This window comes from Ammodytes marinus, assembly GCF_949987685.1.
Source record: "Ammodytes marinus genome assembly, chromosome: 5".
Classification (NCBI taxonomy): Eukaryota; Metazoa; Chordata; class Actinopteri; order Uranoscopiformes; family Ammodytidae; genus Ammodytes; species Ammodytes marinus.
This window is the reverse complement of record NC_137234.1, coordinates 7,885,921-7,903,582: the sequence shown is the minus strand read 5'-3', so window position 1 is coordinate 7,903,582 and position 17,662 is coordinate 7,885,921. Positions and strand designations below refer to the sequence as shown.

The following is a 17,662-nucleotide window of genomic DNA, read 5'->3' as shown; positions in this document are numbered from 1 at the left end:
GAAATTTCAAGTCTGTCATTCTGGAGAACGCTTGTCAAAATCACTTTCAACAAATATCTCCTCACGATCTGCTACCTGTCTAGGTTTCTTTAAAGTGGTATGTAAACATACTATGTAGACCTATAGAGGGCCAATCGTAGCTCGGGTTAGAAACATACAGACTACAATGTTTTTTAGTACCAGGCCTTAAAAAGGTTTAATAATGCTGTGAAAACGGCATATTTCACATGGGAGTCAATGGGAAATTGCTCTGTTTTGAAACCTGCCCTTGGTGGCCACTGGGTGAACTGCAATTTCTGTCACTTCAAAATTGGATGCTGGTAGAACTCACTGTGGTTGGGGCTTGTTAGCAACATGCTAACACTGGAACGGACAGGTATAAGGATTGTAGGGGGATATTCTCTGATTTTTACATAAAGTTATTTTGACAGCAAGCATTCTCCAGAATCGCTGACCTCACCTTTTAAAGAAATACAACCTTTTGTTTCTGACCTTTATATTGTCAATAAGGAAGAAGTACATAATGCTATGTTGTATATATTTCTGTGCCTTGAGAGTTGGGTAGCTGACCCCAAGGGGAATCGATTCATCTGATAAATTACTATCCACTATTCCGTTTACAATTTGTTGTTTGACTTAGTTACTGCTCTTCTATTTGCCTTGTAAATTGTATATTCTGTATTGTTGCTCCTTTTTTTTCTATTTTGCTTCTATATTGCATATTTTCATGTTTATTTCTTAGCATTCCGTCTGTGGAAAACAAATGAAGAATTTCATTGTATGACTGAGAACATGTTTCTTGTTGTGCATATGACCATAAACACTTTGAATCTTGAATCTTTGAATCTATTGTAGAAATGATATGTGTCCCTATTGTAGTGACACATACACTCACTCATAGCCCTCTGTTATGAATGGTTTGTTTCTCCAAAGCATCTACACGGTCTAAATCCATGGATCTAAATACAGGATTACCTCAGATAATCCTGGGAGAGGGTATTAGACTTTACCAGTGAATATACCTTTGTTAACCTTGACCTATGGGTTGTATGTTCTCCATGAAAGGGATAATAAGGGACTGAAACAACTAAGGGAATTTGTGTACAATGTGATACTCAGTTTGTTTGTGTAAGTACTGCTGGAGAAGTAGGTCTGTTAGTTTTGCTGAAGAGAGCATGATTTTCCTTGGAATAAGGGATAAAGTGTGGTTAAGTATGAAGGCTAAGTAGACCTGTGCTTGTTCTGAAATTGGGGATTATTTTACAAAGTCTAACTAAACACTAAGGCCTTGTTCAGACCTATAGGCAGGCTATGTTTAAAATCAAATATTTTCCTACATTTTACATATTGTTATGTTGAAATGATGTTGAAAACAAGCTGAGCTGCATACATGGAATCAAGGCAATGTCTAACTGTTTTATGATTTGCATTATACTTTGTATGCGGGAGATCAGAAACTATTGGACTCACACACTTCACAAAGGTGATGCCAAGGGAAGTCTTTCAGGACTCAGTTGGGGGTACAATCAGGCAAGATGAGTAAAAACACTTGTGTGTATGTGCCATAGTCATGGTTGTAAAATTCATGTTTGTGCATGGTTTGCGTCTTGACTGTTTTAGCGCCTCCCTGCCATAAAGCAAGTAACAAATTGATCAGATGGTCGGCTCAATTGTTTTTTCTTATAAGCAGTCATTGTGTTCATTTCATCGCTCAGAAGTTCAGACACATCCTGGTTTAGGCTGTACCGCCATCTTGTGGAAAAAAGAGTTTACAGCCCTTCATGGAATTGATGTTTTACATTGTAGTTCAACCAATGTAGGCTACTGGTTATCCAACACATCAGAGTGATATTTGCCTTTTATTAACTATTGTGTGAAATACAGTCAATATCATTATAGTCTAACTCTTTTACTTGGGGGTAAGGCTGCACATGTGTAAGACGTTATTGTATATTCTATGTTTTACAAAAAAGTATATAAACAAAACAGAGGATCAACAAAATACTCCCTGTCTTTATCAGAATATTAAAAATCAGCAGTCCTGTAAAAGCCCATGTTGTTCCAATGACCCATAATGTAAAATCCATATTGTTACAACTGGTTGACGGTGTTACAAAATGCTGAACTCATAACGTTATAACCAGGGTTATGCACAGGTAGACCCAAAGTAGTGCTTGAGCACCTGCTCTCTGCCCCCTGGACCAATACATTTCCCTTTTTTTTCTTCTTCTTTTTTTTTACAGTCTATGTTGCCCATGCTGACATGGCCATATGGTTAGTTTAGTATACATCTATTGATGCACTTAGACACATCATCAGTGATGGAACCTGGGGTCATTGGGTGTTTCGGGTCTCGCAACATCATACACCCTCACCCAGGCGACCCAGCCGGGATTGATCAAGTCCCAACTTGTGTCTAAGTAGCATGTACCCACGGATCACCCCTTTTGATCCACAGCCATCTAGAGGCCTTCTCAGCTGCCTCTGTGGTGGTCTTGATGGCCTTTCTCTGGCGTGCACCTGCGATTCCAAACATGCTGTATGCTTTGCAGAGAGATCGCGCTGCAAAGCCTCTACAGCCCACCTCTATTGGCACACACCGGGCACGCCACCCCCGACTGCGGCACTCCTCCACTAAGTTGGCGTACTTGGCACGCTTCCTCTCATTGGCCTCTTCCATGCGCTCTTCCCAGGGAACTGTCAGCTCCAGAAGGACCACCTGTTTTGTTGAATCTGAGAACAGAACTAGGTCTGGTCTCAGGGTGGTTTCCACGATGTGCTCTGGGAATCTGAGCTGCTTTCCCAGGTCGGCCTTCATCTGCCAGTCCGGTGCGGTTCCAAGGAGTCCTGCTGCCCCCCTTGGTTGGGGCTTAGGCTTCTCCCCTGCACGAATGAAAACAATCGCCTGTCTTGCTGGTCGGAGAGGCTTGTTCTGAGTGATGCTGGTGAAGATGGTTTCTGCTATCGCCTTCAACACCTGGTCATGGCGCCAAGTGTAGCGTCCTTCTCCCAGGGCTTTTGGGCAACAGCTGAGGATATGCTCTAGGGTTCCTCTCCTGAGGCACAAAGGACATGATGGTGCGTCAACCTTGCCCCAGCAGAAGAGGTTGGATGGGCTGGGTAAGACGTCATAGACGGACGCAATCAGGAACTTGATCCGGTAAGGCTCAGCTTGCCAAAGCTCAGACCAGGAGATCTTGCGGTCCACTGCCTGTTCCCATCTCGTCCATGCGCCTTGCTGTTTCATCCCCACCATCTGGCTAGCACGCAGTTCCTCCACGCCAGCTCTCACTTCCTCTTGGACCAATCGGCGTCTGTCTTTGCCCAGAACTTTGTCGTAGCGCGTGGTTGCAACGCTGCCAAGCCCTGCTCGTCCAGATGCCACTGGGCCGACCAGCACGCTGTGACGCAAGCGTGACTCCGCCTGCTCGACTGCTTCCTGCGCCCTCCACTTCCTCCCAGTCCTGACTACGATGCCAGCTTTGGAGACCTTCGGATCACTGGATTCCCTGTACTGCAGCACCTCTCTTGCACGGGTAACCATAAACTCCTCATTCAGGCTGCTAATGGGGAGCTTCAGTTTGTTGTTGTGCCCGTACAGAGCGATGCTACTCAGGCTTCGTGGCAGGCCCAGCCATCTACGGAGATAACAGCTGATCCTCCTCTCGAAGCCCTGTACCGTTGTTATAGGGAACTCGTACACCAGCAGGGGCCACAGAATCCTGGGGAGAACACCGTGCTGGTAAATCCAGGCCTTGAATTTACCAGGCAGACCCGACTTGTCCACTGCTGTCAGCCACGCTTCCAGCTCCCGATTTGTGGCCTTGATGGATGCAGCGTCTTTCAGGGTGCAATCAAAGGTCTTTCCGAGGCTCTTGATGGGTTTCTCAGTCACCGATGGAATCTGGGTGCCGTCCAGAGAGAAGCGGAACTTGTCAGTCACTTTCCCTCTCTTCAGCACCAGGGACCTAGATTTTGCAGGCTTGAAACACATCCGAGCCCAGGTGATGATCTTCTCCAAGCCCTGAAGGATCCATCGGCACCCCGGCACTGACGTTGTGGTTACTGTCAGGTCGTCCATAAAGGCTCTGATGGGGGGCTGGCGGACTCCAGACTTGGTGAGCGGACCTCTGCACTCGACTTCGGCTGACTTGACCAGCATGTTCATGGCCAAGGCAAAGAGGATCACTGAAATGGTGCATCCAGTGATGATCCCTTTCTCCAGCCGATGCCACTCAGATGTAACTGTCCCAGAGGTGACTCTCAGCTTGAAACTCTTGTAATAGTCCAAGATAAGGTCCCTGATTTTACCTGGGACATGGTGCCGGTCCAGTGCTGTTTCCACCAGCTTATGAGGAATGGATCCATAAGCATTGGTGAGATCGAGCCACAGCACTGCTAGGTCTCCTTTGCCTTCTCTTGCCTCTCTGATCAACTGCGTGACCACACCTGTATGTTCGAGGCATCCTGGCACCTTTGGGATTCCACCCTTCTGCACAGAGGTGTCGATGTATTCGTTCTTCAGGAGAAACTCCGTCAACCGACGGGATAGGATGGCGAAGAATATCTTCCCCTCAACGCTGAGCAGCGAGATGGTTCGAAACTGCTCGATGTTCTTAGCATTCTCCTCCTTGGGAATCCAGACACCTTCAGCAAATCTCCATTGTTGGGCTACCTTTCCCCTCCTCCAGATAACCCTCAGGATCTTCCACAGCCGGTGAAGGAGTCTGGGACACCTCTTATATAGCTTGTATGGCACTCCGCTTGGTCCAGGGGCTGAGCTGGCTCTGGCTGCCTTGACAACCTCCTGAACCTCCTTCCAACTGGGCTCCTTGCTGTTGAAGTCTGTGGTGGGTCCAGGGGGGTCTATCAAAGATCTGTAGGGACCTAGGTCTTCCTCCCAAGCAGCATCACTGTATGTGTTGCAGAGATGGTTGTCGATCTCCTCTTTGGGACAAACGAGGTTGCCGCTTCGTTTTTGCCCAAGTAACTGCTTGGTGACTCCAAAGGGGTTTGCGATGAAGGCAGACCGCCTCTTGGCCCTCTCTTTCCCCCGCCGTCTGTGCCATTCTGCCCTTCGAAGAGTGGTGAGCTTCTTCCTGAGGATGCCGCGAAGTTCTGATAAGGCATCCCTTTCCTCTTCTCGCGCTACCTTGTACTGCCGCTTCAGGACCCGCAGCTCCTGCCTTAACTGGCTGATCTTCTCTGCCCTACGGTTGTTCATGTAGGGGGTCTTGGTACCCAACTTCTCCACTGTACCAAACCTCTCGACAGCAAGGCTGATGATGATGGTTGCCATGGTTTTGAGCTTCCTGTCTGCGTCGCCCTTGGCTGCTGATTCTAGGATCGTATCCACATCATCATCGAACTGGAGCCACTGTTTCTCCTTACTGGCCGGAGGCCACTTGACCCGACGATGTTCGGTTACTCTGCCTGGGTCTGGGGCTACTGGTACGTGGAGGCTCCGAGCACTGTGGGGTGACTCCGGGCTTGGCTCCTCCTGCGTCTCACCAGGGGTTATCCCTGTGCGCTGTATCAGTTGCTCCTTCAACAAGCATTTCATCTTGGTCTGGTGGATCTTCAGGCCACGCGGGTTTTTGCATACTTTGCCGCAGACACATTCTGCAATCGTTGTCGATAATCCGTTTGCGTTGGTCGATAACTGTAGGTCCGTCCTATTGGGGTGCTCATTCTCCCCCCCTCTCGGGCGCCCCTGGGGGTATATTTCATTAAGGTTTTCCGTAGCTGATTTGGGTACTTCCTCACAGAAGTTGCAGGTTGGGTTGCTGGCCCTTCCTACCCCGGTTGCCGTCTCTCCGAGCTGTCCACTGTCTCTCCAGTTGTCGCCACACTATTCATGGTTGTCATCCAGTCTGTTCCTGAACGTCACTGGCCAGGCCAGGGTAAAATAGTTTAGTATACATCTATTGATGCACTTAGACACATCATCAGTGATGGAACCTGGGGTCATTGGGTGTTTCGGGTCTCGCAACATCATACACCCTCACCCAGGCGACCCAGCCGGGATTGATCAAGTCCCAACTTGTGTCTAAGTAGCATGTACCCACGGATCACCCCTTTTGATCCACAGCCATCTAGAGGCCTTCTCAGCTGCCTCTGTGGTGGTCTTGATGGCCTTTCTCTGGCGTGCACCTGCGATTCCAAACATGCTGTATGCTTTGCAGAGAGATCGCGCTGCAAAGCCTCTACAGCCCACCTCTATTGGCACACACCGGGCACGCCACCCCCGACTGCGGCACTCCTCCACTAAGTTGGCGTACTTGGCACGCTTCCTCTCATTGGCCTCTTCCATGCGCTCTTCCCAGGGAACTGTCAGCTCCAGAAGGACCACCTGTTTTGTTGAATCTGAGAACAGAACTAGGTCTGGTCTCAGGGTGGTTTCCACGATGTGCTCTGGGAATCTGAGCTGCTTTCCCAGGTCGGCCTTCATCTGCCAGTCCGGTGCGGTTCCAAGGAGTCCTGCTGCCCCCCTTGGTTGGGGCTTAGGCTTCTCCCCTGCACGAATGAAAACAATCGCCTGTCTTGCTGGTCGGAGAGGCTTGTTCTGAGTGATGCTGGTGAAGATGGTTTCTGCTATCGCCTTCAACACCTGGTCATGGCGCCAAGTGTAGCGTCCTTCTCCCAGGGCTTTTGGGCAACAGCTGAGGATATGCTCTAGGGTTCCTCTCCTGAGGCACAAAGGACATGATGGTGCGTCAACCTTGCCCCAGCAGAAGAGGTTGGATGGGCTGGGTAAGACGTCATAGACGGACGCAATCAGGAACTTGATCCGGTAAGGCTCAGCTTGCCAAAGCTCAGACCAGGAGATCTTGCGGTCCACTGCCTGTTCCCATCTCGTCCATGCGCCTTGCTGTTTCATCCCCACCATCTGGCTAGCACGCAGTTCCTCCACGCCAGCTCTCACTTCCTCTTGGACCAATCGGCGTCTGTCTTTGCCCAGAACTTTGTCGTAGCGCGTGGTTGCAACGCTGCCAAGCCCTGCTCGTCCAGATGCCACTGGGCCGACCAGCACGCTGTGCTGGTCGGCCATGTAAATGGCCATGTAAATTGTCGAGTATGTAAATACTCGACAATTAAAAGTGTGTGATAATAATGCCACGATTGATTTATAAAATAAAAAAAATAAAAACGTTTTTTTTCTTTAATTTTTTAATTTTTTACTGGCTCAATATAGGCCACTGACCTTTGAAGGCCCCGAACAATGTTATATTAAAAATATCTTCCTGGGGGGTCAGCAGTACTTCAAAGAAAGACGGATTTTTCTTTCTGCTTTTTGGTAATTCTGTGTCTCCAATTTATTCCATAAAATACTGTAGAACTAAATAGGTCACATATGACACAATTGATTTAGCCTCAGTTTTCTTCTCAAAGTGCACCAGATTAATGAATTTTACTTTAAAAGGTTAAACATTTTCTTCCGGGGGAGCATTCCCCCGGACCACCCTATAGAAGGTCCAGGGTCCCCACCCTATTTCCCAGTTATGTGTGTCTGGTTATTAGAAGTCATTAGACCAGGGGGTTGTGTCTATGTACAAATAACATTAAAATCTTTTGGTCATCTATCAGAAGAAATATTGTGTTATTTGGCTCTGAGATTCCCAATTGCCTGCAGAAAAAGCAGCCGTATGTGTTGTTGTTATGCTGCAAAAAGTGCCCTTATTTTGCATTGAGCACTTGCCCCCCAAAATTTCTGTGCACGCCACTGGTTATAACTTTAGATATTTATGCCCAATTTATTAAATTATGGATGGAGAAAGAATTTAGAATTCAGAACGTATTCGTCAAATGTGTGTCCTTCTCCCATTTTGCACAGTAAAGGTGGAGTCAGTGATAGTGGAGAATGCTTGTTGTCACTTTTCTTTTGGGGGGGGGGGGCAAAATCAAGGAATATTTCCTCACAATCTGCGTCCATAATTACTGTGTTTGCGCTGAAAAAAAACACAACCTAGTCTCACGATCATGTTGCTGCTTACATGCCCTTTGCTTGGATACCAGTTTAAAGAGCGTAGGCTATGTATTAAAATTTGACTTTTTGTGACTCGTGAGGAAAAAATCACTGATTTTGACAAAGCGTTTTTTATTAACAAGCGTTCTCCAGCTCAAGAAGTGCCTATGTTTCAATTGTTGATTCTACTGCTAGAAACCTGAACGTACAGTAGAAGATATAAAATCCATGTGCCATCACAGAAGGTTTACCTAATGTAGACGCACGGACAATGTTGTTGTATTTACTCAGAATTCCTCATGGGGGCGAGAAAAGTAATGCACTATAGCTTTAAGGGAAAACCAACATCATAGAATGGTCAGTATACAGTACAGGGCGATTTCAGCTGTCTGTCTGCAGCGTACACTAACACTCGTGCTGACCCTTTCAGTCACAGTATAGCTGTTAGTTCACAGAGACACAGAGTCCTGTTTGCTTGGTCACAAGGATTCATAGTTCTTAAAAGGCAGAAAAATAGACATTCTTATCAATGCACATCTTTTCTGAAGTTTAATTTGTCATTGTCCACCTGATCTGTCTGATTGTGTGGAGTGGTTGGCAACATATACTGTACCACTGTTACATTTCAAAAGAACGCATGTCTTTTTGGTTATGCAACCTTCACCTCAATTAATATTTGGAATTTGAGTGTCCAAAGTCTTTACAGAACACATTTTGGATACCACCTTTCTTTTAATTTTATATATAAAAAAAAATTATGTACAGGCATTTTTTAAAGGTAATTGCAGTGAAAGCTGATTGTATAGGAGACATTTTAAGATGCAAACAGACAAGGTTAAAGGTGAAGTAAGCGATTTATTTATGTCAATATAAGTATTAAATCGCTCTTTATTCATACAGTGATCACTTATATAGTGTCCGCGTTTCATAAAGCCGATCTCTCAGTCACTCGCTCTGCATGTAATCGGCAAATAATCATATAATAATAATAAAGGCATCCAAGCAGAAGAGAGAACGCTACAAACCGGCACCCATCTCACTGACGGTGCACGCACAGAGCGACATGGGTGAATGTGTATGCGCCTACAATGGCGGAGCAGGTAACAATCCTTCCCATGTCTGTTTTGATGGTTTTTATCATGTTTTATCACACTTATGGATCTGAGATGATGCTAGATAACTCGCTTCCTGAAAACCGCTGTGCATTAATGTGGTGAGGTAGGGACGACGGAGGGGACTGCTAACTGCAGTAACTGACAGGAAGTTAGCTAAACTGACCATTCCGCTTACTTCACCTTTAAGTAAAATAAACACCTAAATGTACATTGTGTACCTTTTATTTATACTAGTTTGAAAGAAGACATGTTATAGAAGTAAAATAGACAAACATTTGACCAGTGCTTGAATAAAAAGAAGGTTTCTGCCTGCCATGTCTCGCCTTAAGAGTTAAATTTTGACTTACTTTCCATACCAAATTTACCCAAAGAAACCGAGTTTACTTTCTCAGGATATAAACCAAGGATGAAAGTGTTCTGACCTCTTTAGTTTTATCACGTGAAAGACTCACCAGGACATTGTGTTGAACTGTGACAGAGTGAAGAAGGGACAAAGAGTCTTTTCATCAGAGTAGCACCGTGTCAAATCACTGAAGACACCTGCTAGATAGAATCTAAACAGTGTCTTCTGTAAGACCTGTAAACTGTTCTCTAAGCTATAGTGCGTAACTTTTTCAAATGAACGTTGGTTTCATTCATGCCATCGCCAAACGAGTTGACACCAAGTTGATTAAGCCTATCAGCTCCACAAAACTCTCTCTGTATTTCTCAGTATGGCAGCTTTTACAATATGGTGTCGCCCCCCTGACACTGGTGCAGGAGCTCAGAAAAACCTCAATAAGCGCCAAAGAAATGTTTCACTTGTTGATTCTGCTATTAAGAAAAAAACCTGGCTCTACAGCAGAACAGTTTTGTTGTAATACCTCAGAATTTCCTCATGGGGGCAACACAAGTTACACACTGTAGCTTTAAAGAATCTACGATGACTGAAGTCCCTGTGGCGTATTGTAAAAACAGACTTGAAAGACGATTTTGCATGTGAACAGAAAAGTCTAAATCATAGAACACTATGTACAGTTTCAAAGACCTTCACAGTTACAGACTTTGACCAAGTGTCTCTATGTGGTGATAATTTAGGTAAATAAAGGAGTGATAAATAAGAAAATGGATGTAACATAAAACACCTTGAATTCTGGCTGAGAGATATATTTTCACACCAGGCAGCCATTCTAAATCGAACAATCACTAACTGTTGCGTCTCTTTTGACTCATCGCTACATGGGGCAATGACACACACTGTACACATGTCTCAGTGGGGCACCAAACCAAAGAGAGATAGTTTCTGCATTTAGTTCTGCTTTAATCAAAACAACTGCAATGTTTTATATGTACAAACTTCTTTGGCTCTGTGAGAGAACATCTCAGACGAACATATAAAGGTGGAGTCAGCGATTCTGGAGACGGTAACACTTTACAATAAGTTACAAAACATTTTAGCCACTACTACATAGTTATAGCTACATTACCAATTTTTTTTTTAGTAACTACTACATTTTATTTAACAATATAGTAACATGTATTTATATTTTTTTAGTAACTACTATGTATGCATTACCTATTACATGGGTTTAAAAAATAAGAATTGTTAGTAACTACTACATATTTTTTTATTTAAAAAAAAAGTTATGCATTACCTACTACATAACTACAAATGATGTAGTAGTTACAAAAAAAATCCTTTGTAGTAGATAATGCATAACTGCGTAGTGGTTACTAAAAAAAAATAAAAAAATAATGTAGTAGTCACTAAACATTTTAAAGTTTAAAGTTACTAGTACATTGTTTTTTTTGTAACTACTCCATAGTTATCCATTTCCTACTACATAGGGTTTTAATTATTATTTTTCTTTTTAGTAACTACAAAAAAAAACTATTTTAATAACTACTACACTTTTCAGTTGATCCTGTGAAATTCTGTCCTAACCCTAATGTCCCTCACGTTGTGACATGTGAGCTTCAGACTCCCTTCATGAAATTTCCATTTTCCAACTACGAAAACTTTGACACGATCGTCCCTCAGCTGCTCAAAGCCACCCATTGCAGGACAAGTCTGCCAAAGGTGCCATGACATACGGTAAATTGATTTCTCCTTCCCTTAGACTAGACTAGCAAGCAAATTGGTTCACCATTTAGCACGTGAGACGGGATGTTTTCACGTGTTCAAAGTCTGAGCATGCATGGTAATGTACAGGGCAGATGAGGTCACGGTGTTGAGTGTTGGGACTGTCTAACTGAATTCAAGGTCGAGAAATGGTTGACGTTCACTTTCGGAAAAGCTCTTAAGTAGATTTAATATGACAAGTTCAAGACCCCGGGCCCCAAACTGTGACCATTTTGACAAATTTGGAAATATACTACACAATTGATCACCAGGGCATTGTATATCTATTGTGGACCTTCCATGATATTAAAATATAAACTAAGTAAAATAATTAAAAAAAAAAACTTTAGAAATGATTAATCCTTGCCAAAAATGCTGTTACAATTCAACGATTTGGGAGAACAGATTGTTTTGCTAAAACAATGTTTTCCTTTGTGTCGGTTGGATATCATATTTCTTAGTGTAAAACTAATTATAGGAACAATGCCAAAAGCCTTAACACATGATGACACTACTAATGACAATTAGTATAATTTTTATAGCATTGTTTTATTATACTGTGAGACCTTGCTAGAACTTTCTTATAAGGCAACCTTTATAACATGTTTCCAAATTGTAATTTATCTTTTTTTAATGGTTAACATAATGTACTCATGCTTCATTGATCAAAAATGTATTTTATTACACACATTTAATACAAATATGTCATATGTAAAGGTTTGTATAGGTTTTAGAGTAAAAGCTTATGCTTCACGGATAACGTTTCGTATTTCTGTCTTCAGGAAACACTGTTATTAACCTAAATGATATCTGCTTATGACAAGTTAAGCATTTCTTACGTTTTTAAAGATATGAAGGAAGTCACACCTGTCAAGATCAAGGAAACTGTGTGGTCTTAGTTTTGTCCTGAAATTTAAAAAATAAAGTTCTAAAAAAAATTATAAAAGTAAAAAAGTAAAAATAAAGTTGTACAATTTGCAAGTATACAGTAAACTAGAGGCGAATAAAGTGCTTTCATCATCGAGGATTCATGTGACAAATGTGATAGTTTCCTCACAGGCTAAACCGTCACACAGCAGCACGCACACTGAAGGCACATGAGCTGAGAGAGTCAGAGTTACTAAAGCCTCACTAACATCCGCTCACCGGCAACACAGGAACGTTTCACAGCCAGGGAAGAGAGGGAGATTACAAAATAATTGAGATTGTTTTTTTTGTCTCAATTTCCGTGGTGATGTGAGGTGATCGTTCTTAGTTCTAGAGTGTGTGTGTGTGTGTGGGTGTGTGTCTGTGTGTTTCTGTGTTTCTGTGTTTCTGTGTTTGTGTGTGTGTGTGTGTGTGTGTGTGTGTGTGTGTGTGTGTGTGTGTGTGTGTGTGTGTGTGTGTGTGTGTGTGTGTGTGTGTGTGTTTGTATGTATCTGTCCACTTCGGTCCTAAGAAGCAACGACACAACACCTTGCCACCTTTACTAGAATGCATCTCACCACAGAGGAGAAAATAGAATTGGGACTCAAGCAACAGGGAACGATCAATCCTGCATTTGGGGTAAGTGAAGTGTCATCTTAATTATGGCTTATTTCTTGAGTTGTGACCAAAAAATTGCAAAATATTGTCAAAATTCAATTACTTTTTATATGACGTATGAAAACTTCATCTCTTTGCAATACAACTATATACAAATCTTCAGTTTCACTTTGTGCCATCAACCAAATCAAAGTGTAGTGTACTGGATGAGGATGTGAGATATACCAAAGACATGTTTTTAATAAGAATAGATATGATCAACAATTTCCCTCGGGACAAATAAAGAACCAACTTAGTTTTGCTTTTGCTTGCGGGTCAAGAGAAATAAGTAGAGTATTTATTTCGCATTCCACACAGGCTTACATGTTAAATCTCAGAGCTGCAGCATTAGACCACAACAAATTGTTAATAAGTGACACAAAATGGGAAATATTTCAGTGGGATAGATGTGTATGTTCACATAGTATGTGGCAAAGATCAGTCTGGAGTTTGTTTGTACATTTAAAAAATATATATATATATATTTTGAATTTTAGACAATTTTTTTTACAAAATATAAATCATAACCATAGATTCAAAAAGTAAATATAAAAGAAATGAAAAAATACAGAGAAAAATAAATAAACAATAATTAAAATAGTTGAGAGCCATGATACTAATATTGGAGGAAGTTTCTGTTTCCATGTTCTTGCTACGTGCTTTGTGACTGTTACACACAATATATCAACATTAAAATGGACAAAGGGGGCCCCTTAGCTCAGTTGGTAGGGCGTCCCCCCAATGGGCCTCGGCCAGCAGCGGACCAGGGTTCGATTCCAGCCCGCGGTCGTTCTCTGCATGTCACTCCCCTCTCTGCCCCATTTCAACTGTGTCTCTACACTATCAATAAATCATAAAAATGCCAAAACAAATCTTTAAAAAAAAAATAACAAATATTTAAATGCTTTTTGGATGAAACATCCAATAAATAGAGACAGTTTGTGTGAGTAACTGGTTAAGAGTGCGTATGGGTTGCATGTTGGCTGCAAGGGGGGGTGAGCAAGTGTACACAGCTGAGCTCAGCCAGGGTTGTTGTTTCCCCCAATTATCTGAAGAATTCTGAAAAATAGGAAAACCAAACAAACAGCACAGCTCCAACTGCAGGTGTTTGGACATGTCAGTCTATCAACATCTGCACAATAATACAAGAAAAGCCACAAAAGGCACTGGGGTTCATTTATTATTAATAATATAATAAATATCATTATTATAAACCTTGTGTTATACACCACCTGCCACTCCAATACAAAAGTCCCACATGATATAGATATTATCCTTACAACAGCTGAATACTTAATTCAGTGTCTTTGTATGTAATTATTCAGTGTTTAAAGGTATACTAGGTAATTCTGGAGAATGTTTGTCGACAAATAACTTTTTGTCAAAATCAGTGAATATCTCCTCACAATCTGCTACCTGTCCGTACTGTGTGTGTGAATGACCTAGTATGCCTTTAAAGCTAAACACATCACGTGTACTGTAGCAGTGAATTCTTCAGGCTGATAATAGTAGATAATTGGTTAACTCCATAGTAAAATGGAATAGGTTATGGATACGTGGATTTGACCACGCAAGACTAAACAATTTCACAAGTTTCTTCCATACTTTAATTAACTTACAGTATACAATATTGTTCACCTGGCATAGTCACGCGTGGGTTGTAATTTGAATAAACCTTTTTTTTTTTTTTTTTTTTTACTTTTTATTGATCAATTTCGGAAGAACGACAAACAAGTAGAAAAAACGAACAAAAACAAAAAAAGAACAGGAATTACAATAGAGCAAAAACAATAAATAATTTAACAAAACAATTAGATAACAATAAGAAAACCAGATCAATAATACAAATTAATAAAAAATAAATAAATACAAACAAAATAATGAATATACCTTTTTTATGCACAAAAATACACAGAATGGCTTCTGTATCAGGACAAATACAATTGGATGGAAAATAAAATTTGTTTTCGCATTTCTCTTGGCACAGAAAGGGCAGAGTCTTACAAGTGCCCTTTTGTTTACAGCGAATACTTTCAGAGTCCAGGGAAAGTCAGTGTATGGTTTCAGATATCACCGGAAGAAAGAGGCTAAAAGCTAGAAACAAAGGGCCTGATTGTACTTTAGACAAAACATCTTGGCTTACATCTCTCATTACTTGTTGGTAGACTTCCGTGTTCTCTATATTTACTGGGACAATATGCTGGTGGTAGTTTTAATGTGGGGGATGTTATTATGTTTTTAGGGTAGTTTTATATTCTGTAGTAAAAGTTGTAGACAGTATTTTAATGCAAACTGAATTAAAGCTTTAGTGCGTAAGTTCTGTCGCCCCCATGAGGAATTCTGTGTATTTATTCTTAGCAGTAGAATCAACATCTGTAATATTTCTTGGATTTTTTTCTTGAGCATATTCAATCCAATTCCATTCCAATTCAGACACCATTCAAAGTGCTTCACAGGGGGCATCCAAATACATACAAAAATAAGATTTTTTCTTATTTGGGGTGGGTAACTTTTTCACTGTAATATTTGGCAAAAATGTCATATTAGCCATTCAGCTATATTTAGGTGAAGTGGTCTGAGAATAGCTACTCATCACTTTGCTCTCCCCTGCCCAAAATTGCCACCACTCATGTACACTTTGACCAATCAGAGCGAGGCTCCGATTCTCCGTTCTTATTGGCTGTTGGGACTGTCCATTCACTTTGGCACCGACGTTGTTGGTGTAGTAGAGCGTGTCAGGGAGGGACCAGAGAGAACACAAGTGGAGCGGTTGAAATTCTATTTAAGACATCAAAGCAAAAAGTGAGAACAGGCAGAACAATTGTTAAAAATTTAAAGAAATTATGTTAAAAAGACAATAAAAACAAGCACATAAAAGTTACAGGTTTAGGTTAGAAGGCAAACAGAAAAAGTATTCAGCAGACCTCAAATTTTCTGGGAGTTTATGACTAACTGAAATGAAGACAACATTGTTACATTATTTGTCCACTTTAGGGTTAACTCATTATGGTAATAAAGGCTTTTTACACCAATGATTATGTCACTCCCCCCTCTTGACTGTGGTTAGTGGAGTGCAGTTACATCACCGCTAGATGGAGGCAAACGGCCATGTAATCCCAAACAAGCGGACGCGCGTGTGTGTGTGTGTGTGTGTGTGTGTCGGACCTCCCGAGAGCTATGGGAGTACATCAAAGACACAGAGGAAATGAGGAGGGGGCGACGGGTACTGTGAGGTCTCTGTCTGTGGAGTGACCCGTCTCACCCTTTGTGTCAGTAGGATTTAGTAGTGAGATGTACACAGCAAGGTGTTATGTTACGCAAGGTGTGAGATGGTGTGCTGGTCAGGTTTTATTTTTGTAAATGATTGTGGAAAAAAACTGCTTTATTTCACCAAATGAACACAGTTATATTATTAATAAATGTACTCCTAACTGGCCATGGGACTATTGCTGCTCCTTTAACTGTAGGTAATAAAAGGGGACTGTCCACGAAACTATAAGCAACTAAACTAAACTAATCCGTCTCAAATTTTCACAAAACTTTGTCCAAAACTTTATTTAAAGCAACGAAAGTAGGCATACACCATACTGTGTGATCTATCTATCTATCTATCTATCTATCTATCTATCTATCTATCTATCTATCTATCTATCTATCTATCTATCTATCTATCTATCTATCTATCTATCTATCTATCTATCTATCTATCTATCTATCTATCTATCCATCCATCCATCCATCCATCCATCCATCCATCCATCCATCCATCCATCCATCCATCCATCCATCCATCCATCCATCTTGATTGATTTTTGATTTTTGATTCATACAAATACATGTTTCATAGCAAAATGTTACTGCATGTGTCTTAGGGTGTATTCACACAGGGAAAGTCCGCTAGTTCACTTGCTTTCGTCAAGACCAAATAGAGCTTAGATTTTTTTTTTTTGGCGTGGTCCACTTTCATATTGCCCCTTTTCTAAGTGAACCAGCATTACGAAGCAAAACCACACGTGATCTGAGGTCATTCATTCATTGGACAGACATTCTGGGGTGGAGAGAGCAGGAAGAACGAAGTAAAAACTGGGAAATATATCAGTGATATAATATGGGGTTAAAAATAATAGAAGTGCACCTGAGTTCGTTTCAACCGAACCAAACACGGCATGTGTGAATACACCCTTAAACTCTCTGGTATCTGGATGCTATCGTCTTGTTTGCTGGCTGTAGTTTGTTATATTCGATGTATGAAGTGAGATGGATTGTCCAGACACAGTTAAATATGATTGATTTGATACAGTGCTGTACATTGGGGATAGACGTTGATCGATGTTTTAAAGAACGTACACACTTCATCAGGATTACGGCCATATCAAAAAAATATGGTTCCTTTTCCATGTTCACATCTGTATGTGTATACACTGTACACCCACACACACACACACGCACACACCTCTTACGCCTGTGTAACATCCCCCCTTCAAACGCAGGTATATCGTATATATTGATTTACTTAGACTTCAAACAGACAAATCTCTCAAGAGAGTTGTTCGAACCTGTTGGAATCGGATCTGCCCCATGTGGATTGTGTTAAGAGGCAACTGACCTCATTGAATTTTCATGACAGCTAACGGTTCCCTTGGTGCATCCCATAATATACTGCGTAGATATATGGACTATAGAAAAATGTCCAATCCCCTGATTCCCCAAGTTTATGGAATACATGGCAATGACTCGTAATGCCTTTTCGCAATATGTGTTACATTTGATTTTTATAACTTAACAGTGTTAAGCCATATACAACCGTTAAAATAGACACATACACTTTAAACATATCCTCAAAAGGGTTTATACAATGCCAAGACCATACGTCCTACGTGGCCTATCTGAAAGGTGGAGTCTAGATTCTGGAGAACG

General features: G+C 41.7%; 1 protein-coding gene across 1 annotated transcript in view; it reads left to right on the top strand.

The window, feature by feature from the left end:
* Positions 1-12,655: 12,655 nt before the first annotated feature.
* Positions 12,656-17,662, top strand: part of LOC307251202 (solute carrier family 23 member 2) — a gene marked incomplete at both ends in the record, with an annotated part of 50,108 nt that continues 45,101 nt past the window's right edge. The window contains one exon of the mRNA XM_080028523.1: positions 12,656-12,727. Coding sequence (XP_079884649.1) covers positions 12,656-12,727 — 72 coding nt within the window. The remainder of the gene's footprint in view (positions 12,728-17,662) is intronic.